The 23,778-nt window shown below is 44.7% G+C and overlaps 4 protein-coding genes across 5 annotated transcripts; 3 read left to right on the top strand and 1 right to left on the bottom strand.

The window, feature by feature from the left end:
* LOC8071089 (transducin beta-like protein 3) lies at nucleotides 873–6,975 on the top strand. Its single transcript, XM_002448389.2, has 14 exons — nucleotides 873–1,359; nucleotides 2,249–2,431; nucleotides 2,586–2,735; nucleotides 3,349–3,554; nucleotides 3,641–3,926; nucleotides 4,010–4,144; nucleotides 4,303–4,421; nucleotides 4,503–4,659; nucleotides 5,012–5,258; nucleotides 5,349–5,425; nucleotides 5,519–5,638; nucleotides 5,933–6,063; nucleotides 6,139–6,313; nucleotides 6,448–6,975. The coding sequence occupies exons 1-14, from the start codon at nucleotides 1,018–1,020 to the stop codon at nucleotides 6,781–6,783; spliced, it is 2,664 nt and encodes an 887-aa protein (XP_002448434.1). The 5' UTR covers nucleotides 873–1,017; the 3' UTR covers nucleotides 6,784–6,975.
* On the top strand, nucleotides 12,252–15,053 carry LOC8071088 (uncharacterized membrane protein At4g09580). Its single transcript, XM_002448388.2, has 4 exons — nucleotides 12,252–12,641; nucleotides 13,802–14,072; nucleotides 14,232–14,402; nucleotides 14,510–15,053. Exons 1-4 carry the CDS (start codon nucleotides 12,481–12,483, stop codon nucleotides 14,669–14,671), a joined length of 765 nt encoding a protein of 254 aa, XP_002448433.1. The 5' UTR covers nucleotides 12,252–12,480; the 3' UTR covers nucleotides 14,672–15,053.
* On the top strand, nucleotides 15,638–19,112 carry LOC8060472. 2 transcript variants are annotated; one of them, XM_021464081.1, is made up of 11 exons: nucleotides 15,638–16,006; nucleotides 16,420–16,468; nucleotides 16,737–16,856; nucleotides 16,939–17,033; nucleotides 17,200–17,405; nucleotides 17,553–17,744; nucleotides 17,819–18,028; nucleotides 18,233–18,386; nucleotides 18,506–18,569; nucleotides 18,661–18,735; nucleotides 18,837–19,112. In XM_021464081.1, the coding sequence occupies exons 1-11, from the start codon at nucleotides 15,941–15,943 to the stop codon at nucleotides 18,914–18,916; spliced, it is 1,311 nt and encodes a 436-aa protein (XP_021319756.1). In that variant the 5' UTR covers nucleotides 15,638–15,940; the 3' UTR covers nucleotides 18,917–19,112. The 2 variants fall into 2 exon arrangements, with proteins under 2 accessions (XP_021319756.1, XP_021319757.1); XM_021464082.1 differs by having other exon boundaries at nucleotides 15,719–16,006; nucleotides 17,556–17,744.
* On the bottom strand, nucleotides 19,992–23,109 carry LOC8071087 (WEB family protein At5g16730, chloroplastic). Its single transcript, XM_002446977.2, has 3 exons — nucleotides 22,774–23,109; nucleotides 22,362–22,617; nucleotides 19,992–22,270 (listed from the first exon to the last, which is right to left on the bottom strand). The coding sequence occupies exons 1-3, from the start codon at nucleotides 22,791–22,793 to the stop codon at nucleotides 20,267–20,269; spliced, it is 2,280 nt and encodes a 759-aa protein (XP_002447022.1). The 5' UTR covers nucleotides 22,794–23,109; the 3' UTR covers nucleotides 19,992–20,266.

The raw sequence follows: 23,778 nt of genomic DNA, 5'->3' as shown, positions 1-23,778 counted from the left end.
GGCTCATCATCCCAAGTACAACTTTGTTTAGATTGCATAGCACTTCTTGACAATTCATGCGCACCTCCTCTGCATCATCCCTATTACAATGCTCAATGGATATGTACTGAAAACCATTCCAAAAAAATATATTGCATTCGTCATACAATGCGGCAATTGACGTTCCCGAAAATCCTCCTTTCTTCATCATTTCTACAACCTCCTTGCAATCTGATTAGACAATAAGATTTTAGAATGGAGGATTGCATGGAGGTTGTATCCACCTGATGTTGCGCTAGCATCAGCCCTCCATGAAAATTCTTCATTCTTCATCAGCCCTTCTTTCAAAGCATACGCCTCTGCCGCCGATGCAATCGGATTTTAGAATTTACAAGGATAAAATTAGACAAGCTGATGTTTCAAGAGGCAAATAAGACTTAAAAAACTACTTTTTGTTTTTTTACCATAACTTATTAAAAAAACTAGTGGAAAGAAAATGTGACCCTGTCCCAACTCATGACTTTTTTTTTGAGCAAAACCCTTCTTTATTCATGAGGATAACTGGTACAAACTCCATCAGGTGGAGAAACAAACCAAATATATTTTCCTACCAAGAAGTTTATATAGCTTATAGCTAAACAATGAACATCAATATTAGAGTGCCTGTCTTGGTGAACAAACTCCACTAAATTTTTCGGGACTTGATTTCCAAGATGTTCCAACCCACGACTTGCCGTATCCAGCAGAGAGCGGCCCAACAGCCCAGTTCCCTTGTCTCAAAAAAAAAAAAAAAGCCCAGTTCCCTCCACCTGACTGTCCTCTGTCCAACCGCGGCACCGTGCAGCCCAAGTTGTTTGGCTGCCGACAGGACCCACACTTCGGCGACAAGCCCCTTCGCTTTCCCTGCTCGGTCCGGCCACTTGACTTTGCTTAAACCCTCCTCCTCTCCATCTCCTCCCGCGCCGCCGTCCCCGCTCCCGCCGCAAAACCCTAGCTCCGACGACCCCCCCGCCGTTGCCGCGGCTACCGGAACCAGTCATGGCTTCGACGCATGCTCTAAAGAAGAACTACCGCTGCGACCGCTCCCTGCAGCAGTTCTACACTGGCGGGCCCTTTGCGGTCGGGCTCGCCCCCGGCGGCGATGGCGAGGGCGAGGGCGGCGCCCAGGCTGAGGCCTTCCTCGCGTGCGCATGCGGTGGGGAGGTGCGCGTGGTGTCCGCCGCGGACGCCTCCGCCATAGGGGAGCCCGTCGACGGCGACTCGGAGGCCATCACCGCGCTGGCGCTGTCCCCCGACTCACGGCTCATCTTCGCCGCGGGCCACAGCAGGCTTATTAGGGTCTGGGACCTCGCGTCCCGAACTTGCATACGCAGCTGGAAGGTGAGTGGTTGGCTGTCGTGTGTTTGGTCGTGCTCCCTGGTATCCACATTGCTGTGCACGGATTAGTGGATTCGACCACAGGAAAGCAATTTTATGTGAATGCTGCTAGATGATGACCCTGTATCTAGCTAGAAAGTAATCCGGAGCTTATTCAAGGTATAACAACTGGGAGTTCTGGTAGCGGTTTGACAGTTTGAAAGAACATCTCAAATGTAATTGCCACAAGCTTAGGAGGCTTGTATCATTGTGTGAATGTCAGAACTGCCAACTGCACATATTCTAAGCTATTCAGCTCCTCATCCTGGAACATTATTCGTTTGATATTTTGGTTACAGTGTGTTGGTAGGGTTAAGGGTCATTATATAGTAACCATGGGAACCGGGAAGTTAAATGGATTGAAGTTTTAGAAGCTCTTCAAGAGCTTTGCAATAATTCTATGAGACTCTAGTAGTTTCCTTACAAATAGTATTTTGTCGCACACTTTTAGAATACTAGAACTCATGCACTGCTTTTCATAAATTGTGATTTGTGCGAAGTTAAATGTGATGTGATGCTGTATTGTAATGTCTTAGTGTTACCTTCTTATCTTTTCTGTTTAATTGTGCAAAGATAAAGGATACCATTTTTATCCACTAACCACCTTGATGTTACAATCAGACATAGTAATTTCTTGCAGAGCATGTGCACAGCTTTTCAATTTTTCATTCTTTGATCTTAATCCTGCCATACTGATTATTGTGTTAATTAGTTAACTTAGAGACTGTATGGCTGATTTACCACTACAGGCTACCATCTTTTACAAATGAAACTTGTTCATGCCATTATGTTAATACTATGCTAGTATACTGCCATGTGAGGTAAACTAATGTATTTAACTTATGCCGTACAGGGGCATGATGGTCCTATCATGGCCATGGCATGCCATGCTTCTGGTGGTTTGCTTGCAACTGCCGGAGCAGACAAGAAGGTCTGCGTATGGGATGTCGATGGTGGATTTTGCACCCATTTCCTTAGAGGCCATACAGGTGTTGTGACGACCATTATGTTCCACAAAGATCCAAAGCGCCTTCTGGTGAGGACAATTTCAAGATAAGGAGTTTTATTGAACTGGATCTCCGAAAATGGCTCTGGGAGCTTGTTAGTTCAAATCACTGCATTATTTTTATGCAGTGTATTCCACTTCCTTTTGATGAGCCCAAGGTAACCTTTGTGTGCTGGATCTCCAGTTGTTTTCAGGAAGTGAAGATGGCACCGTGCGAGTGTGGAACCTTGAAACCAAAAAATGTGTTGCTGTGCTTAAAGAGCATTTTTCGGCAGTCACTTCATTGACATTGTCTGATGATGGACAAACATTGCTCAGTGCTGGAAGGGATAAGGTATGAATGGTCTCATGTCTATTATTCATTCTAGAACTTTCATTCTGCTATCATTACACATGTTTCAAAGTGAAACATTTATACTTCCCTTGTATACTGGAATATATTCATAATCCCTCTGGTAAAAAATGCTTGTCAAATTTGACTTTGCACAGTCTTTGATGTCTATCTTTGACCAACAATTTTTCTTCCTAAAATCCTTCAACTTGAGAGATTTTACAGGCATTTGATTACAAATCTAAACATATAGCTTACATGTTTCCAAACTTAATAATGTAATAATTATTGATGTCTGTAGTTTTTAAGGTTTGACCAAATTTTGTCTCAAACAGCATGTTTTTGTGACCAGAGGTAGTATATTCTTAGGGCTCCATGGGCTCTTCAGAACTATATAGAGTAAGTTGAGGGGCTCAAAACAGTCAAAACTTGCTGGAAGTGTCAGAAGTTGAAGCTTTTCCTCCCATTTTGTATGTGGACCTTTGTGTTTAAAAAACGGTGGTCATAGGAGTACCCTTTTTGTTTGAATTTTGATATTTCTAACATAGGCATTTACTGTGGTGTGCATTTTCTGTGTGGAGTTACTGGTTATTCTGAATGTATGGAACATCTGCAGATTGTTACTGCATGGGATATTCGTAAGTACAGCTCAAAGAAGACAATACCGACATATGAAATGATAGAAGCTGTTTCCTTCATTGGATCAGGAAGTGAGCTCTTGGCTTGTTTGGGCATAGAACTGGCAAATATAAAGGAGAAAGCGGCCAGTTATTTTCTTACAGTTGGTGAACGTGGGGTCGTGCGCATCTGGTGCTTGGAGAGGTACAATAGTTTGTATTTACATCCTCTTTTGTTCTTTGCATATTTCTGTAGTACATGCAATCAATGGCTTTTCTGGTCTTCTGCAGTTCGCTTTGCGTGTTCGAGCAGCAAACATCTGATGTAACTGTTAACTCAGAGAACGAGGAAACCAGGAGGGGCTTTACATCTGCTGTTATGTTGCCAAATGATCAAGGATTACTATGTGTTACTGCCGATCAGCAGTTTTTGTTCTATTGTCCCAAAAGAACTGATGATGGGACCTTTGAACTGTCTCTATATAGACGACTAATAGGTTATAATGATGAGATTCTTGACTTGAAGTTTGTTGGGGAGGAGGAACAATATCTTGCTGTAGCTACCAACTTGGAGCAGGTGAGCTATTCATAAATGATGTCTGCACAGTTCTTGTTGGCTAATGCACTTGAAACTTATCAAACCATTACCTACATATTCAGGTCCGTGTTTATGATGTTGCGTCGATGTCATGTTCTTATGTACTTGCTGGCCACACCGAAATAGTTGTTTGCATTGACACCTGTGTCTCTGCTTCTGGGAAGACACTTGTTGTAACTGGGAGCAAGGATAATACTGTAAGTTGTGATGTCTGGACTTGAAAAACTATGTTGACTTTATGACTTACCATAACGTTTTTGTTTGTGGTTTCTTTTGATAATCCTTACTGCTGTTGAGTGCATTTTTGTGCTGCTTTTCCTATTTTTGAGTGTGACATTTTGTACACACTACACAGGTGAGGTTATGGGATGTTGAAAGAAAAAGCTGTATTGGCATTGGCAAAGGCCATCTGGGTGCTGTTGGTTCTGTTGCCTTCTCAAAGAAAACAAAGAACTTCTTTGTTAGTGGCAGCAGGTTTGCTCTTCAGTTTCTTTGTGATCTTTGTTTGCCTGAAGTGACACCAAAATTGTTATTAAGACAACCTTTTTTTGTTAGCGATCGGACCATCAAGGTATGGACCTGGGACGATGCACTTGGTGATGCTGAGGATGAAGTCTCTCTTAAAGCAAAGGCTGTTGTAGCTGCACATGATAAAGATATTAATTCTCTGGCAATTTCACCTAATGATGGCCTTGTTTGCAGTGGTTCTGAGGTAAGATTGTAGCTTGATACTCCATTCCAAATTATAGGTCACTTTGGTTTTGTTCTAAGTCAAACTTCTCTAACTTTGAGCATTTTTATTGAAAAATTCACTATATCTACAACATTAAATTAGTTTCATTAAATCCACCATGGAATATGTCTTGATACTTTTTTTGGTATTATATATGCTAATATATATTTTTTTCAAAAAACTTGGCCAGAATTTATAAATTTGGCTTAGGATGGAGCTAAATGACCTATAATTTGGAAATGAGGGTGTAGTTCTTTTTGATGTGACACATCCTTCTATCTGGCTTACATCATGTTGTTTTCATTATATATATTATCACCTTTTTTTGTAGGACCGAACTGCCTGCATATGGAAACTCCCTAACCTAGTGTCCTCTATTGTCCTTAAGGGACACAAAAGAGGAATCTGGTCAGTTGAGTTTTCTCCCATTGAACAATGTGTCATGACATCCTCTGGTGATAGAACAATCAAAATATGGTCTGTTGCTGATGGCTCATGCTTGAAGACATTTGAGGGCCATACATCAAGTGTTCTGCGAGCTTCTTTCCTTTCACGTGGAACTCAAATTGTTTCTTGTGGTAATAGGAAATAAGATGTTCATCTAAGTTATTATCTTTAGCTTTTAGGGAGTCTTGTTGACTCTGTTCTTCTGATGTTCCTTAATTTAGGAAGTGATGGCCTAGTGAAGTTATGGACAATCAAGACAAATGAATGCATTGCTACTTATGATAAGCATGATGGGAAGGTATGATATCATTGCCATGCATCAGGGAAGAGTTTTTTTTTTCCTGTCTCATTGCTGGAGAGGACTCAAAACTCACTATTATTTGTTCCACAGGTCTGGGCATTGGCTGTTGGCATGAAAACTGAAATGGTTGCAACTGGTGGAACCGATTCTGTCCTCAACCTATGGCATGATTGTACCAAGGAAGATAAGCAGGAAGATTTCCGTAAGAAGGCAAGTGAAACCTTCTGTTACACTTTCAGCATAATATATAACTGCAAACAAGATGTGCTTGCTTTTATGTAATATATATTGCTGGAAGAAAAACTGTGAAATATCTGGAGTTAGACCTTGTATAAAGACGTGGGCATGTATATCATTGGCATATGATATATCTATGAGTTTACCATATTCTTGATATATTCATCTTTGCCTCTGTTTGTTGGGTTTAGGGATCTATACAAGTGAAACCTTCTGCCACTATGTCAGGCATCTGCAACACTCACTAAAATTCATCATTTGTTGCAGGAGGAAGAAGTTTTAAGAGGCCAGGAATTGGAAAATGCTGTGTCAGATTCTGACTATGCAAAGGCAATACAACTTGCATTTGAGCTTAGAAGACCACACAGGCTTCTAGATTTATTCTCACAGCTTGCCAGGTACTATTTCTTGATTCGAATGAAATCAGCCGCTTTAAATTATTAACATGATGTTATACATCATTGGGTTTGCAGGAGAGCTGATGCAGAGGATCCAATAGAAAAGGCTCTTCTTGGTCTTCCAAAGGATGGCCTCCGCGTGCTTCTTGAGTATGTTCGTGAATGGAATACGAAGCCCAAGTTCTGTCATGTTGCACAGTTTGTGCTTTTTCGGGTATTGAGGAGTTTCTCTCCCACTGATATCCTGGAGGTAATAAATTTTCCCCATTCCTAAGGCGTTTTAATTTCCCTCTTCCTAAGGCGTTTTAACATTTATTAAGAATGTGTTCATGGTCTTACAAACTTTTGCTTCTCATGAGATGATTTGTGCCTTTATCTCTGCAGATAAAGGGCATCAGTGAGCTCCTTGAGGGCCTTATTCCGTATTCGCAGAGGCATTTCAGCAGAGTCGACAGACTAGTTCGAAGCACGTTTCTGTTGGACTATACACTGATGCGAATGTCCGTGGTAGATTCAGATGTAGATGCGGGCACAATCAAAGATGAAATGAATGGTTCATCTGTGGAGAATGGTGAACTTGCAGAGCCTCGGCCTGCTTCACCTGTACCAGAGAAGTCAAGCAAGAAGAGAAAGTCCAGCAAATCAAGTAAAAAGGGTAAGGAGAAGAAGGTGAAGGTTGCCTCGAGTGGACACAGCAATGATGTTTCTGTTGAAGCCTGAATATCTAGCTGAGAATCTGATTTTTGCTGATGCATGACGCCAATTTTGTAGCTGCTGTTGTAACTTACGCTGCCCAATGACAACGAATCGCATCTGATGTAAATGCATTTTTGTGCTGCGTTTATTTAGACCACAGAGCCTTTAAGGCATCGCCTCTCTGTTCCAAATTCCCTTCGCAACTTACTGGCCAAATTTCCTTCTCAACTTACTGGAGTATGTTTTTGCAAATTTTGCATGCCAAAGGTTTTGGTAAGCAAAAGTTGCGAAAATAGTTTACATAGATTTGGCCAGGCAAATGGGAGATTGGCAAAGGTTTGCTAGCAAACCAAATGGATTTGGCAACCAAATTATGACCGTTAACTAGTCAAGCTCAAGATTTCAGAAGCAACATTGCTTGATTGCTGCAGCCCTTGTGACTGTTTCTCATGTGTCAAATCACGTGTGCTGTGATACGGAAGCAGTACCGTTGCATAATCATTTCGAGGAAATTCCATCTCTGCACGAATGGAATTAATCGTTGATTGCTTGCGTAAATACGACATTCCGAATCATATACATCATAATTTTTTTGAAGCAATACAGCAAAAGTTTATTTATTTAAGAATCATGCCAACACAATAACACTTCTATTCCAAATTGTAAGTAATTCTGGATTTTTAGATATATAACTTTTGTTATGTGTCTAAATATACGTTATGTATAAATACATAATAAAAGCTTTATATATAGAAAAGTTAGAACGACTTATAGTTTAGAAGAGATGGAATCATATACATCATATGTTATGCAGATTATAGTTCATATGTTATGCAGATTATAGTTCATGGATGGATATTTCCATCTAAATTTGTACACACTGCACAAACTGCAGCTATAATGTTTTTAGAGATGGCTTACATTCCATAAAAAGTATTTTTTTACTATCTACCTACTGTTGGGACGAATTTTGGTAGAACATCTGCTTTGAAGGCATGCATGAATTAACGTACCAAAAAAATGCTGGTGTCATCATGTGTGAACTTAACAACACAGCTCCACAAAGTAAAGGTACGTACAATCACAATTCAGGTGCCTTCTACTTGGCGGATTTAACACTCGACAATGGCGGATTTGGGGGATACAATCGAGCAACGCTCGCCAGTTCACCGGACGCAGCCGGCCAGTTCCGTGTTCGTCCTCGCCGCGCTCTCCTTTTCCCCTCTCGGCTAATTAACGTTCTCCTCCCAGATTAAAAAAAAAAGAACGTTCTCCTCCCGATCATGGCTCTTGGACAGTTGTCCCACCCATTCTGGGCCAGTGTACAGTAGAGGATTGGGCTTCGTTGCTCTCTTGGGCCTATGAAGAACTCATTGGGCCTCGACAGCTTCAGCTTGTCATTCTTACCGGCCTTCTCCCGCGCTCTGGGTTAAAGTTCGTGTGTGCTTGGGTGAGCTTGCAGAGCCTCGGTCTCCCTAGATGAAAACAAATCGTATACGGACGAATATTATTAACATTATATTTATTTTTATATTTTTGGTCAGATTCAGATTCAAATACGGATAATGTTAATCATGTCGAATAAGATATGATTGGACGTTAACATCATAAATATACGATTTAAGTGTTCGGATATGGATATGGTATCAGATATTGAAAATTCAGACTCGGATACGGACAGATCTGAACCTCTCTAAACGAATTCGGTCTACCGTTTTCATGTACCGGACAAGTGCAAGAAAAGAAAATCCGGCAAATCAAGCAAAAAAGGTGAAGGTTGCTTCGGGTGGACGCAGCAATGATGTTTCTGTTGAAGCCTGAATTTTGTACTAGCTGCTGTTGTAACTGACAGTGCCCAACGAACGACATGAATCACTTCTGATGTCAATGCATTCGCTGGTGAGCTCAGAAGACCCCGGTGCCTTGAGGCATCGCTTATCTGTTCCAAATTTCCTCTCCATACAGTGAAACTTCAGCTTAGATTTCAGAACGTACAGTGTTTGATTGCTGCAGCTACCACACTGTCCAGGTTGGTTTTCCCGCTGTGATTGTTTCCCATGTGTGTTGGGTGCGGTACCGAAAGAGTACCACGCCCAGCAATAACTCCACTTGTAATTGTTGGATCTGCGATCTGGATGTCGGCGAGGCACTGCATGATTTCATTCCCTGTCGTTTGGCACAAGTTTTTTTTATGGTTGTACCGAATGCTGTGGCTTTTGAGGTGGATCATCCGTGCTTCTCGCTGCACTGACATACTGAATGATTTAGTTATCAGTAAGGACTTTGCTGTGTCCTATGCTGGTAGTTTAATACCGGTAGCTTTCTTATTATTATAGATTTGTATTGGATTCTTTTGCTGCTGTATCAGTGTGGCCGCGCATTAGAAATCGCTTTGGTTTTGCCATGGTTTGCCGCTTGGCACACAGTACAAACGGTTCATCTTCGTCAGTTACAATCCAGCAACACTTCGTTGCTTCAGCCTTTGGGGACAGACAGGGTTCTGTAATTCGAATATGCGTGGCACTTACAAGAGAAAGATGCCCTGCGAGTCGAACGGAATACGATGTTTTATAAGATGCCATGCACCAATCAGTGGTTGCTGCTTTCTCCTTAACTGCTGAAGCTCACTGACCTCGCCACCCGATCGTTTCCTCCAGAAAGCAACCAATCCATTGATCCAAGCCAAGCATATTGCATATTCTTTCCGATATGCTCCCAAGCCAAACCCAACTCACAAGAACCAACCGTGTAAGTTATAATTGTGAGATGAATGGAGAACACTAACCGCAAATAGTCTGTCAGAGAAACCACCTGCTGTCAAACTCTGAAAGACTGCAACTTTGAAAGCAGCACCTCTTTCCCTCGTCGTAAACAGGCGAACTGCAGTCTGCGGAATCGCTTGCATTCGCATCTCAGCAGCGGCCAAAGCTGTTTGGTCCACCATGTGATGTGAGAGCCACACCCACACCCACACCAGCCGGACGGTAAAAAGAAAAAGGAAAAAAAGAAGAAGAAATTCCCCACTCACTGTTGAGATCCGAGGCTGGTCCACCGTCCACGATCACGCCACGAGGAGGGATCCACGATCAGGCAGCACGCCCTACAGAATTCGCTCTCGGTCTCTGTCCAACGGCCGGTGGCGACCTGTGCCACCCGCCACCCGCCAGCGGCGTGACAAGCACGGGTTGCCATGCATGATGCCATCCCAATCCATCCTCGTTTACAGCAAACAGTGCTCTCTGTTCTAGATGAAACGGACATCTTTGGGTGTCGATTTCACGGTGCTGTGCTCTGTGGGTGCACGTACAGACGACGCGGTGTTGTGTACCTCAAGCAATACTGGCAAAGGAGAGGAAAAAAAAAACAATCAGAAAGTGATGTTTTTTTTGCACCGGACGCTTTTGGTGCGCCCTGTTGGTACACAAAAAAACAACGGCGTTGGTTCACGTTCCCTGCATGTGGACGCGCGGAGAGGCCGGCGGCGACCGCAGTTAAAAACACAACTTAACCCGTGGTGGCAGCAGCTTTGCTTGGACAGCCTCCCTGATGGTTAAGTTAAGCTCGTCCCTTTGCATTGCATGTTTATCTCATCGGTAGGCTAATTAATCAAAGAGCTGGATCAGTAGGAAAAGGCGCGTGGGATTAGTTTGACCGTGGTGAACCTGACGGGAACCATGCATGTGCACGCCACGGAGTACTATTCATTGTTGCTTGTGGTTCAGATCTCAAACAAACAGTAATAACTGGAGGTAGTTTCCACTGCTACGGCGCGCGCCCTACTGTGTTGAAAATTTGTGGCGAGGAGCCTTTTTCGGCAGTCCTACTCCCACCTACGTGCTGTGATTTCAAACAGTGCAGGTAGGCAGGCCCAAATCACGTACAGCACGAACGTTCTCCCTCCGTTTGTCACTCGTGATCTCGTTCCGAGTCACTGCTGACGCTGCACAAGCGCTACAGATCTGCCACTGCCATGGCGAGAGATCCTCCGTTGCGGCTGTTGTAGAAGAATTTGCAACCACCTTTGGTTTTCGTCGAGTTGGATCCTAGGTAGTACGAGTAGACGAGTAGTGACAAGCACATGACAACAAAATATAGTATCCACATGAGATTCAGATCTGTAATCCGTTCATTTTGCAGGTTCAATTTGGTTTCGATCGTCAAGGTGTCTGAAATCTGCCAGCGTTCCACGCCAGACGTACGGGAGCACAGTCCCGGCCCGCTCCCGGCTGAGCTGCGATCTACAACGATCGTGCGGCACATGCACAAATGGAATTGGGTGCTGGAGTTGGTTGCATTGTTTTCTCTCGACTGAACATGGCAGTGGCAGTTAGCGGTTAGTGGGGAGGTGGTGGCCGGTACTGCATGCTGCATGCCTACAGTCAGCAGGGTACCTGTAAACGAACCGACACATGGCAAGGCCGGCGGGTCAAGCGGGGTGTGACCGCCGAATCGAGGGAGTACTATTATCTCTACGTGCTGCTCCAGCCCATGTGATGTGGTCAGTCTGCTGATCATTTCGCCAAACAAATCCATCTCATCGCCGGAAAATTCGCAAGATATTCTCAAAACCTGGCGGTTCAGTTCAATTTCAATCTTCAATCCGCCACTTGTTGTTCTTGAAATTTGAAGCTGTGGACTGCGAGTTGTCTTGGAGGGGAGAGCGGCGGTCGGCACATCACGCGGTGGGCGCTGCAAGTGCAAAGCGCGCGCCGCTGCTGTCGATGACAAAAAAAAAAAGGAGAGACGAAACAGGAGCACGAGGAGCCACGTCGTGGTGCGCGTGCGCCCAAGCGGCAATCACAGTCACAGCGGGCGCGGGCGGTCCCTCCAAACGGACGACACCGATGGATTGAAAAATATCGGAAGCCAAAGCCCCCCAAACCAACCAGACAAGCAAAAGAGCATTCACAGCTATATACGGTATTTCAATTTCTTAAAAATAGGCTAAAAATTGGCGGAGGGCGGAGGCCACATCTCCAAGCAAGACAACGGTCCATTTGTATTCAACTCAGCTTGTTAAAAACGTGAGATAAAACCTACGTGCTTTCCTTTTCCAACTAGACGATGTCAAAGTTTTTTTTTAAAAAAACAAACCTAGGCGATGGCACATCAGAATACACCCAAACAAACACAACGCCGTAAAAGCAAACCCACGCACACGATTCTTTTTTTTAAAAAAAATTTGAAGTTTATTTCTTATTATGAACTGGCTGGAGTTTTGCTAAAAAAAAAGCAAGCAAGATAAACAGGAGCAAGCAACCATATGAAATGGGCGGATAACTGATGAAAAAGTTGCCAAAACGCCACAGACCGAACAAAACCTGGCCAAAAAGCATGTTGTTTATCTTTACACCAACGCCACGGCAACGCCAAAGCCAAGCAAGAAACACGAAGACGGGCAGAAAATTGTTCAGGCAAAGGCAATCAGCTAAATAAACAGGGGGGAGAGAGAGAATATTCTATTTCAGCTCCCGACCCCCCCTCTCCGTGCTGGTCTCCACCCTCCCTCCCTCCCTCCTGTATAAACTTGGCCAAGAAAAGCAACCGGAGGGAGGAGAAAGGCAAGGGAAGTGGGAAGGTAGGAGAGAGAGAGGGAGCCAGGGAAAGCTCTCTTCTTTCTTCCTCCTCCTCTCGAATTCCGTCTCTGGTCTCTGTCCTCCTCGCCCGGTTTCCCCCGTTTTTTGAGAGGGGAAAGAGGAGGCGGAGGCGGAGGAGGGAGGGATGGGGCGGGACGAGAGGTTCCCGGTGTGGGAGGCCGCGCTCGGCGCCGGGGTCGCCGCCGCCTTCGCCGCTGGGCTCGTCGGGGTCTACCTTTCCATGCCGGACTCCGACTACAGCTTCCTCAAGTTGCCACGTAATCTCGAGGAACTCCAAATCCTCACGTATGTTTCCTTTCCATTCCTCCTGCCACCGTAATAAGCTCTTCATTTTCTCTTGTCCCGGTTGGTGACTTGGTGCCTTGTCAGTTCTGTTCACGAAAGCTTCAGCCTTTTTGTTTTGGGTCCGGAATTTGATGCCAAGATTCCCATGATTATTGGCTGATCTCCGCACGCAAATTGTCATACATCCTCTAAATGGAGTAGTTTGCAAGGCAGAATTCGGTTTCCATTTCTTTTTTTTGTTTCTGTACGTACAAGGCAAAAATCTGTATCGGTGGATCGATTGAAGAATAATAATGTGCATAGCAAACGTTTGATTCTTTGTCTGCGATTTCAATGCCAAATGACACTGGCGTTTGACGCAATGAAACAGTTGATTGGTAGTGGTAGCAGCTTTGCAAGGAATTAGTTAGCGGTTATCTCGTGATCGGGAATGGATCTCAACGTTAGTTTGGTGGAAATTCTGAAAGACGTATAGCATGGATCTGGTGAATTTTGCTTCCCCTTGTGTTAATTCGAAATTTCAAACGGATGATTTGTTTGTGTTCTAGACCACTATGAACTTCTTTGAAATTAGGAAGATTAGATTTTTTCAATAGCATGACCGGTGCCATATTCAAGTATTGCTTGCTTAGTGTTTGTGCTGTTAGTTGAACCATGATTTTAGATCCGAGGGCACTTGAATTACAACCTGGTTTTCCTATTCAAATCTACATTTCTCCTGGCAAAGTTTTTAAAAGGGTAACTTAATCATGTCACTTTATTTTCCTAATAATTACCATGTCACTTTCGTGCCAGCCACAATTGCCATATGCTTTTGGACTTGGTCGAAGCGTGTTCCATCTGCCTTGAGCCGATAATCACACATGATCTGATCTGTCTACACACGTCAGCTATTTGTTTCCCATACTAATGCTTTGCCGTTTGCACATGGCCTTCTCGTTTGTTGATATACTACCGAATTGGACATGCAATTTGTTTTTTTTAATATTGCTGAAATGAAAGTCTCGTTTGTTGATATACTTCCGAATTGGACATTCCCTTTGTTTTTTTTATATTGCCGAAATGAAAGTTCAGATGTGTGCACAGTACTTAGTAATTGCTAGTACCACTGAAAATGGAAATTTCCTTTGTTTTCTAACCACTAGTTTGGTTCTTTGCAGTGGCCATCTTGAGAACTATACTAGTGATTACACCCTACAGGTGTTAGTAGGTTATTGCGCTGTGTACATCTTCATGCAGACCTTCATGATCCCAGGGACAATATTCATGTCTCTGCTTGCTGGTGCTCTATTTGGGCAACTCCGGGGCTTGGCCCTGGTGGTCTTTGCTGCCACTGCTGGTGCTTCTTCGTGCTATTTCCTGTCGAAGATGATTGGGAAGCCACTGGTGTTCACACTGTGGCCAGATAAGCTCAGCTTCTTCCAGAGACAGGTATCTAAAGACCAAACTCACCCAATGTAGTTTTGTTTCTAAAGTCTGTATTCAGGCTTAGATTGTTTATTCTGAACTGCTCCACAGTTAGGCTATTTGATTAAGCCCCTCATCTATATATCTCATAACTGAGGAGAGGTAAATTGTCTTTCATTTCAGGTTGCTAAAAGAAGAGAGAAGCTGTTGAATTACATACTTTTCCTCAGGGTGACCCCAACGTTGCCAAATACTTTCATCAACTTAGCTTCACCCATAGTAGATGTCCCCTACCATACATTCTTACTGGGAACTCTCATTGGTCTTATCCCAGCTGCTTATGTGACTGTCAGGGTAAGTTCTAGTGTCAGATATTATGCTTGTTCACCTGTTGCCATCTAGTGTCCCCTTTTTGTGCTAATATCAGTTCTGCTATTTCCCCCCTACTGTCATGCATTCAGGCTGGAATTGCTCTAGGAGAGTTAACTTCGCTGAGTGACCTTTACGACACCCAGTCTATAGCACTGCTATTCCTGATCGGTGTTGTTTCAGTCACACCAGCATTGTTGGGCAAGGACGAGGCACAAGAAAAACCATCAGAAATGGTGGTAGGCGCGTCATGATCACCAAAGCACCGAGAGGTGTCCACCTCACCTGTATATATCAACATCCAGCATGCAGTGGCTTCATTAGTTCGGATCCACAGGCCCTTGTGGCTGGATGACAGAACTGGTTGGCATGGCTACACAGCTTGGCGGGTCCTCGGCCTAAACTCCGTCGCACCGCCGGCCTACAGAGGCACCTGTGTCACCATCATCAGAACATGATTCGGTGGCCATTCACCACATTATGAATGAATGAATGAACCTGGGAAGCAGAATGCCCGTTAGACAAGCTGCTCTTATGTGTAAACGAGTAGTGCTGTTCGGATAGAACAGGCATTTAGTCCAATCCCTGTATATATAGACCAGATTCATTCAATCCATATTCAGTGGTTCAAAGATCCCTGTCCAGCTGCTGTGCTCCTGAATGCCTTGCTCCATTTCTAGTTTCCCTTCTGTGCCTGATTGACCATGGCCTACTGGTTCTGTTGTCCGCATCACTTTGGCATTTGGCAAGTGATGATGCCTTCCCTGTCGGTAGGGAACAGTAGAGCTTGTTTCCTCCTTTTCCATGCCAAGTGATGCGCTCGACAAATGCGCGACTTGCAAAAGGAAACTGTAGAGCTTGTTTCTGATAATCCGGCGTTTATTTTTGTTTGGTGAGCAACTGAGCATTAAGGGAGAGACACCAGCCGACGTACAGTTTTTTAAACAAAACTGGTTCGATTTTTTTCCCCAAATAGCACTAAACAGTGTACACGTGCTGCATGTGTGTGCATACACTCATCACTATAAACACACTAATAAAAGAATAACATCGTTAAATTCTTAAATAATTTTTCACCATCAGAAATATAAACAGCTACCCTACGCTCAGTTTGCTAGTTCCGATGATCTTGCAAGTGTCTGTAATTTTTTAGATAGAATGCTTCATTTTTCTAGTTAAGTTTTTTTAAGCTAAAGTTTTTATTTGAAATGGACCAATTTTCTCGTGAAACCGATAATTTTTTAAAGCTAGAACATTTTATTTGAAGCTGGGCCAACGTTGCGCGCAACTCGTCTTTGGGATTCATCCATTGTTGGGCCTGTGGCCACACGTACCAGTCAAGCAAATCATCATGGGCCGATGACGCTACATGGGCTACCCCGCAGCCGCACTGTTGGCCTACCCGAGTTGAACTGGGATCGTCCCCATCTCCGCCGCTGCGGCGAGCAGGCAGCGACCGCCGCAGCCAAACACGGCCAGGCCGGGGAGCGGTGGAGGGGAAGTGGAGCACCGGTGCACCGCATATGCTCGGGGTTCTTCGCCGCGCAGCCCTCGCCGCAGCGTCGTCGCCGGCGGCGGGCCTCCGACAGGTGCGTCCGATTCCCACTCTTCAGGGCGCGTGCTTCTGCTTGCGACTCGCTGCATTCCTTCCGCGACCGGCACTGGTATGGTTGATTTCGGACGTGGTTTGTCCGTCCTACATCCTGAGGACCCAGAAGCGTGTAGCTCTGATACTGAACTTATGATTAGGGAGAGGGAGGTGTTGTTCAGTGTTCACTAAACCATTCGAATAGATGGGTGGTAGTATAGAGTGCTGCACTTTCGGGTGGCGCGCGGCTGGATGGTCTAAGAGCTGTTTACGAGTATATCAGTTTATGAACAAGGTTTCCTTGTAAACAGGGAATCTGTGACTACGACTCTCTGCTCGTTGTGATTGTGAAAAATAGCAGTGCCAGTGCTATGAGTGAAGCCTGACAAAACTTGTGGTTTCTGAATTTTGCAGTTTCAGCACGCTTACCACAGAAGCAATAAGAGATTATCACCTATCCGAGGTAAGTGTGGTCAATGGCCATAGTCTCCTCTTCCTAGTTGCTTCTTTATCTAGTGTCTATGTTTAGGCCTATGAGCTTCTCATAAACTCGTACCTAAGTATGGGTCTCCCAAACGACAAGCTATGGCACGCACCCTAAAATTCGACTTGAGGAATGCCTATGTCACTTACTGCTAACTATGTTGAGCTTGATTTCATTTTATTCTATTTGGCCAGTCATTCCAAAATATCTGCAAAATGTCTCATCTACTCTTTATTGCACAGAGAAGACCAAGAAGTTTCATATGGTCTTAAGTGGGCTATTGCTTCAAAAGGTGTCATTGTGAAAGATAAGGTCTTCCATAACTTGGAAACATCCCAGCTTCAGAAAGGAGGTGCTACGTACCCAGGTGTGTGTGCAAATTATTGTTGTCCTGTAATGATGTGCATGTACAACTGATATATGATACTGACTGCATCTGGAACATGCAGACTGTTTGTCTGGTATACCACTTCATGTTAGAGGAGATGTCATTGGTGGTGTCCCTGGTGTTTCAAAAGCTCAATTTGCAAAGCTTCTGAAACTGGTAGGTTCTAAGTTTTGGCTTCACCCCTTAATGGGATGGTATTCAATGCTGATTATCATGAATAGAGCTGAAATACTGTTAGCCTCTTTTTTCAGCATCCATTTTTTTTACTCTTAATTTAGTCATAACATCCCCCTGTTTGTTGACAGACTGCTTGCATGTATAGGTGACATTTCATCTTTCATCCATCTCATGTCTATATGTTCAAGATGGCGCCGTTGGTTCCTCGGCAGAATGTGATGCAAAGGTTCGAGTCATTAGTGACAACCCCTCTGCTGTTATGTTACTGTCCAATGTCCTTTGGAAAATACCAGATCGTGCGATTTCCCATGACACATCCCCTTTGACTATATATGCTACCAGTTCAATAAGGTACATTATCTTTTTCGTTCTTTTACATATTGATTTTAACTTGTTCATTCATTCAAGTAATATCTTCTCCATCAAGAACCGAAGTTTGTAATTGGCTATAATGGAAGACTAATTAATATCTTCTATCTTCTTTATGAATGTTTGAAGCAGTAACAATGTCAAGAGTGTTCTTGGTTCTGGAACGCAATATGCTAATGGATTTGCAGTGGCTGATATTGAACGGTCATCTCTAATCCTATGCGGTAAAGCATTTTCTGATTCAGCTATTGTGAAAGATGCACTTACTGCTATGACAGCCCCGATATTGTCTGCAAGAGGAGGCCTCCCGGTTCCAGGCTGGTAAAGTCAGCTTATTACTCTTCGTTTATTCTGTTTCTGTAAAGTTCTTATTTTCCCTGTATTGTGTATATCAGGCTTCTGGGCTTTGGTGGTTCTATTGTATTATTATTTGCCCCAGTGGAAATCATGATGTCCTGCATGGAAATCCACAATGCTCTATTGTCCATTGACTGTGGTGCAGTCATCTCTTCTAAAGGGTCTACTGTGCTTTTCCCCACAAAGGAAAGAAGGGAGCCAAAATTGTTTACCAAACCAACTGCAGTAATTATTGTATCATCTGATAGGTAATTAAGAGTCCCTGTTTTGATGACATGATTTGTCTTGTCTAAAACATGCAGTCTGTGGAGTGTTACAACTTTTTTTTTTGCTAAACAAGAACATTAACATATCTTATATGATAGTTAAAATGAAAAAATATATATTTATAGCTGTGACAAGAAAGAATAGACTAAGTTTGCTAGCAACGTATTGGTCCTTTTTACTTTCAGCACTGGTGCCATACCATCTGTATCGAAGCTCTCTCCTGGTCAGGCTGCTTACCATTTCTTGGCTGGATACCATAATGGAAAATTTGTCCCAGCATACAGCAGAGCCCCCTCTCCTGCTGACCCACTTGCACTTGCAAGTTCCTTATTCTCACATGTAGGTGGCTCTATTTCTTGGTTTTTTCTCTCTGGTTATTAGTATCTCGTGTTAGCTCTCTACCTTTTGGCCATTACTGTCTGGTATTGGCTCTGAAGATTGATGTGCTGCCTTTGCAGTTGAAAGAAGATGATACGCCAGCATATCTGATCAATGCTAAGCACTCTGGAAAGTACATTGATGGTAATATAACATTACATTCCTTTCTTGTATTGTTCACTTTGCCTTCCTGGAATGGACACTAAGATGACAAATATTGTGTGGCACGTGGCAGACAATGGATTTATGAAATTATTAAAGTTGGCACTATCTCACAATCTTCCCGACATCAAAACTGAAGACTTTAGAGGTAAATAATTCTTGACGCCCTACATACTCAATATCTTGGTAAGTGATATCCATAAAGTGTAGTCCAATTTTAACCGACAGAAATACATCTTTGGTTTGCAGTTGGGGAACTCAAGGGGAAGTACAGGAACTTTCTATCCAGCAAGTTTGGCAAATGTTTTCCCGAGGAATTCTCTTTCTAGGAGAGAGATACTCTGAGGTTGCAGTGAACATGTATCTTTACTGACATAGGTTTACATTTGGAGTTAAGAAGAGTTAGGAATCCCATTTTGTCTGAATTAAAAAACAATACTCCATTACCTTACATCTTCAAGCATGAATTGGCTTGTGCACTTCTATTTCAGTTTCAGATTAAAAAAAAACTTCTATTTCAGTCAATTTTGTTAAGCAGCAGAAAGTAGAAACCTTTCAGTATATACTCCTACATGTCACGTGTGACTGTGAGGTGCAGAGATCAGACTGTACTATATTCTGTGAATCGCTTCGCTTCAGATTCCCAATATATAATAACAACCAAAAGGTCCAAAACTGCTCTCCATCATGCTGCAGTGTTCCCGGCTTGTACCATACAAGACTGTTGCATCTTTACCATTACTACTCCTGGGGCAACTAGAGTGCAGAGTGCAGTGAACTGCGAAACATTGGAGGACACGATACAAAAAGGCGTCAACCGTCGGCATTGAGAAATTCAATCCTACCGTTTCATTTCACGCGGGAGCTGCCTCACATGGTTTCACTGAGAAGGCCGGTGCGGTGGTCCCTCTGCATCATGGTCCATGTTCAGACTGGCATTTACTGGTATCCATCCCATAGTCCCATATAACTCACGTATTTTGGCATGCATTCAAGTTTCAACTGATAAGGCGGTGAGCAGCGGAAGTTGCTCATCTGAACTGAACCTGGCCTTTTGGTGTTTGCTGATGGACTCATTTATTCAGGCACATCACTCCAGGTCCTTGTGAGCCAACTGAATAATTTGGAAATAGCATGCACCTTACAATGTAGGAGTGGGGGGAATTATCAAAGGGAAAAAAAATAAATAAAAATAAAAATAAAAATAAAAGGGTACCCGGAGCAAATCGATTATTGAAGGCCAACAGCCTCATCAAGAACCCTACTGGCTCTCATAACAGGCCTTTTCCATCCAATAATGCATCATGAGGAGTTGCTATCATCACTCTGTAATGTCAGCTCAGGAACATGGGGATCGTCAGTTCTGCTCATACAGGTTATTTGATATTTTAGTAGTATAACTCATTCAAAAATCTCTGCCTCACAGACAGCAACATTAACCAAGCATATAATAAACACTTACAAGAGCTGGCATACAAATGATCATCAAACATACAAAAATGTAAGACATGAACTCGGCGGATGCAATTATGTAAATACAGTCGACATTTTGTATTCTTTGAAGCATCCATCATTTGAGTTACCATAACATGGGGGAAGAAGACTCAGGAACTAGATGGCTAGTCAAAGAAATATGTCACAAAGGACAGAACAAAGAATTATCATAAAATGGTTTTATGCTAATTTTCGCCTTTCTTCTTCAGCAAACCACTGAATCTCTTCAGCAAAGGCTTCTTCTTATGCTGCTGGTGCTGTTTAGTTGGTGATGTCTTGCCACTGCTCTCCTTAGCTGAGTGCAGCCCATTGCCGTCGAGACCTGCATCCCCCTTGTTTGATTCCAAATCAACCTGTGACTCACCATCATTCTCCTTCTCCTTAGATGAATCATAGTCAGCAAACTTGCTGTTCTCCCACATTTTGGAAACTACCACAACAGGTTCATCTTCATCTTCAGTGTCCCCCTTCTCATTATCTCCTTCCTTGGTGTTACCATTTATCGTGCCATCTTTTGCATTTGCAAGCTGGGAAGCGAGTTGCTTAATCTTCTCAGAAGCAGCTGATTCCTTTGCCTGCAGGTCATCATTCTCCTGTTTTATGTTCTGCAATTCATTCTCTTGGTCTAATACCTTCTCCTTCCATTGGATAGTTTCAGCATCAGCTACCTCCCTGATTCTGTTAGCTTCCATCAGCTGAGACTCAAGCTGCTGCAGCTTTTCTTGCAACTCAGTGTTTTCATTTTCTTTCTCCTTAACAACCTCCAAGGTCCTGTCCATCTGAACTCTGATAGCGACTACCTCTTCTTCTGAATTCTTAATAGAGCTGACAAAGCTTAGCTCTTTGGACTGCCATTCCTCATGCGCACTCTTAGCTTGTGCTTCCAGTCTTTCAACTGATTTCGTAAGGCAAACCTTCTCATAGTTTGCTTCATCAAGCATTAGCTCGTAGTTCTCCTTAGTATTCTTCAGACTCAAGTTAAGCTCCTCTACCTGTGCCTGAGCACGCTCAATCTCATCTTGTTTGAGAAGGTACTTCTCCTGCGCCTCTCTCGATTCAGCTGACATTTCCTGTAAGGCTGAGGCCAGACCATCCATTGCCTTCTTAACTTTCTCAAGCTCATCTTTGGTAGCTTCAAGCTCATCAGCCAGCTGCTGCTTCTGTTCATTCAAGGTCTCTATATTTTTATCACTGTTCAGGGCCTCCATTTTCGCTTCTTCAGCTGTACGGAGCTTCAACCTAAGCCCTTCAACCTCTGTCCATAGATCTGCCGCCTCTTTCTCTGCAGCATTGGCCCGTTTGCCCGACACATCAATATCACCCTTGAGCTTTGCCAGCTCATCCTCCAAGAACGTGACTTTGTCCCGAAGAGCAGCAACTTCAGATTCTCTATCACGAAGCAAACTACTTGTTGAATCCAATTCTTCCATTGCTGAATTCAAAGACTCACCCTTCAAAATATTAGACTGATCAGCCTCTTCCAATCTGACCTCAAGCAGCTCTGCCTTCTTCTGCCATTCATCAGCTAACAGCTCCGACTCGGAACCAGACTTCCTAGCATCATCAGCATCACTCTTAAGTTCATTAACCAAGCGCTCCAATTGAACTGCCTTCTCTTCAGCAGCCTTTGCTTTCTCAAGCTCGAGCTTTAATGCAGAGTTCTCTGCTTCAAGATTCTGAATCATCACTGCAGCCTTCTTCCCTTTGCCATCCATCTTGAAATCAACCAGCTCTTTGAGGCGCTTAACCTCCACAGTGAGAAGCTCAAGGTCCTGAGCCTTCACCTCAGAGGCCCTAACAGCATCATCTAGCTGGCTGAGCGCTTCATTCTTGGCATCAATTGCGTCGGCCAGCTCATACCTGGCCTTCTCAAGCTGCTCCACTGTCGACCGCAGCGCAGCAGCATCAGCCTCCTGCTGGCCGTGCAAGCTTGCCTGCTCCGACTCACCGGCAGGGAGTTTATCAGTCTCCTGCGCCTCCCACAGCTTGGCATTGGCCTCATCAGCCGCCTTCTTGCAACGCTCCAGCTCCGCAAGGACTCTGCACTTCTCCTTCTCGTTCTCCACCAACTGCTCCTTGGCCTTCACGAGCTCTTCTCGGACCGCGGCAAGCTGCGCCTGCAGCTCCTGAGCAGGCTTGGCCGCCTGCTGCTGCTCCTGCGGCGGCTTCGCAGGCTTGCCCCCGTGCTTCTGAAACCATCAAAACAAGTCTGAATTCCGCGAAAAAGCACGCGGATTTAACCGCAGGCGGTGGTATGGTAGTCGTCGCGGATTGCCATACCTCCGGAGGCGTGGCGAGGCGGGAGGCGGCGGCGGCCTTGGGAGTGGGCGCCTTGCGGTCGGCCGAGCCCGAGCCGGGAGACTTGTCGGCGGAGCGCGGCGTGCCATGGCCGGCGGCGCTCGCTTTGGGCACGGCCGGCTTGCGCGGTCTGCTGTCCTTGGGTGTTGGCGGCGTGCCGCCGCCACCGCCGCCGCCGCCCTTCTTCTCCTTGTCCGGCTTCGGCTTGCCGTTGCTCTTCGCCTCGGCGGAGCCAGATCTGCGGTCCAACCAAGAAACGGAACCACCGTCAGACGATGAACGGATGAAGGATCCACCGCCGCCGGCCGCGGCGGGGATCCAACCTCGCGCGGGCGGAGTCACAGTGATCAAGAACCAGCACAGAAGGGGGTGTGACGGACGGGCGGACGCTTACTTGGTCTTGGAGCCCTGCATTGCGGCGCCTGTCTGTCCTCTGCCGCAGCTGCTGCTTGGCTTGGCCTCCTCTCGCTCTCGTCCCTTTGGTGCGTCGGGCCGGGCGGCGTCGCTCTCTAACGAGCAGGCAGGGAAGTGGAGCGCTATGAATGCGGAGAAATTTGGGGAAGGAGTGGTGGGTGAGCGGTTGCGGCCGCCCTGCCACCACTAGTTGGAGAAGAAGATGGACGGGCGCCGCGGTGCGTGGCGTGGCGTGGGGCTGCTGCGGTTGCGTTGCGGCTAGAACTAGAAGACACCGCCTCCGATCAGTATCCCTGTGGGTCTGCTGTTGGGTCGCGTCGCGTGGCCTCTTCACATTTTCCTCGCAGGTTTTTATTGGAAGACAGAGAACGGGACGCAGGCGAAGTGGCCGGCTCACCAGACAGGACAGCCATGCAAGCATGCTGGGCTCGGGCTGGGGGTGGCCAGGGAGACGGAACGGAACAGAACGGGTCCGGGTTGGAATGGGATTCGTTCGTCGTTTTTTTCACTGGTTAAGGCCTTGTTTAATTTCGAAGAACTTTTCGGTTTTCGGAACTGTAGCACTTTCGTTTTTATTTGACAAACATTATTTAATCATGGAGTACCTAGGCTTAAAAGATTCATCTCATGATTTACAGATAAACTGTGCAATTAGTTTTTATTTTTATCTATATTTAATGCTTCATGCATGTGTCACAAGATTCGATGTGACGGGAAATCTTGAAAAGATTTTGGTTTTTGCGTGAACTAAACAAGGCCTAATTATACGTTACGGCCTTGCTGGCTGCGGCTGTGGTATCAGTATCACGTCACTCTCGCTGCGTGCAGCGTGCCTGCGTCCCATCTCTCTTTCTTTTTTTTTTCCCCTCCCCTTTGCGAGAACATCTATCTATCTATCTATCATATAGAAGCAGACGCAATCCTTTTGCCGATGCCTTGTTTTCGCTTTCCTTGTCGTGTTAGTTTTTCAATAATGATGAAGGAG

Source organism: Sorghum bicolor, chromosome 6 (genome assembly GCF_000003195.3).
Source record: "Sorghum bicolor cultivar BTx623 chromosome 6, Sorghum_bicolor_NCBIv3, whole genome shotgun sequence".
Classification (NCBI taxonomy): Eukaryota; Viridiplantae; Streptophyta; class Magnoliopsida; order Poales; family Poaceae; genus Sorghum; species Sorghum bicolor.
The sequence above is the reverse complement of the archived record's forward strand: the minus strand, read 5'-3'. Positions and strand labels throughout refer to the sequence as shown.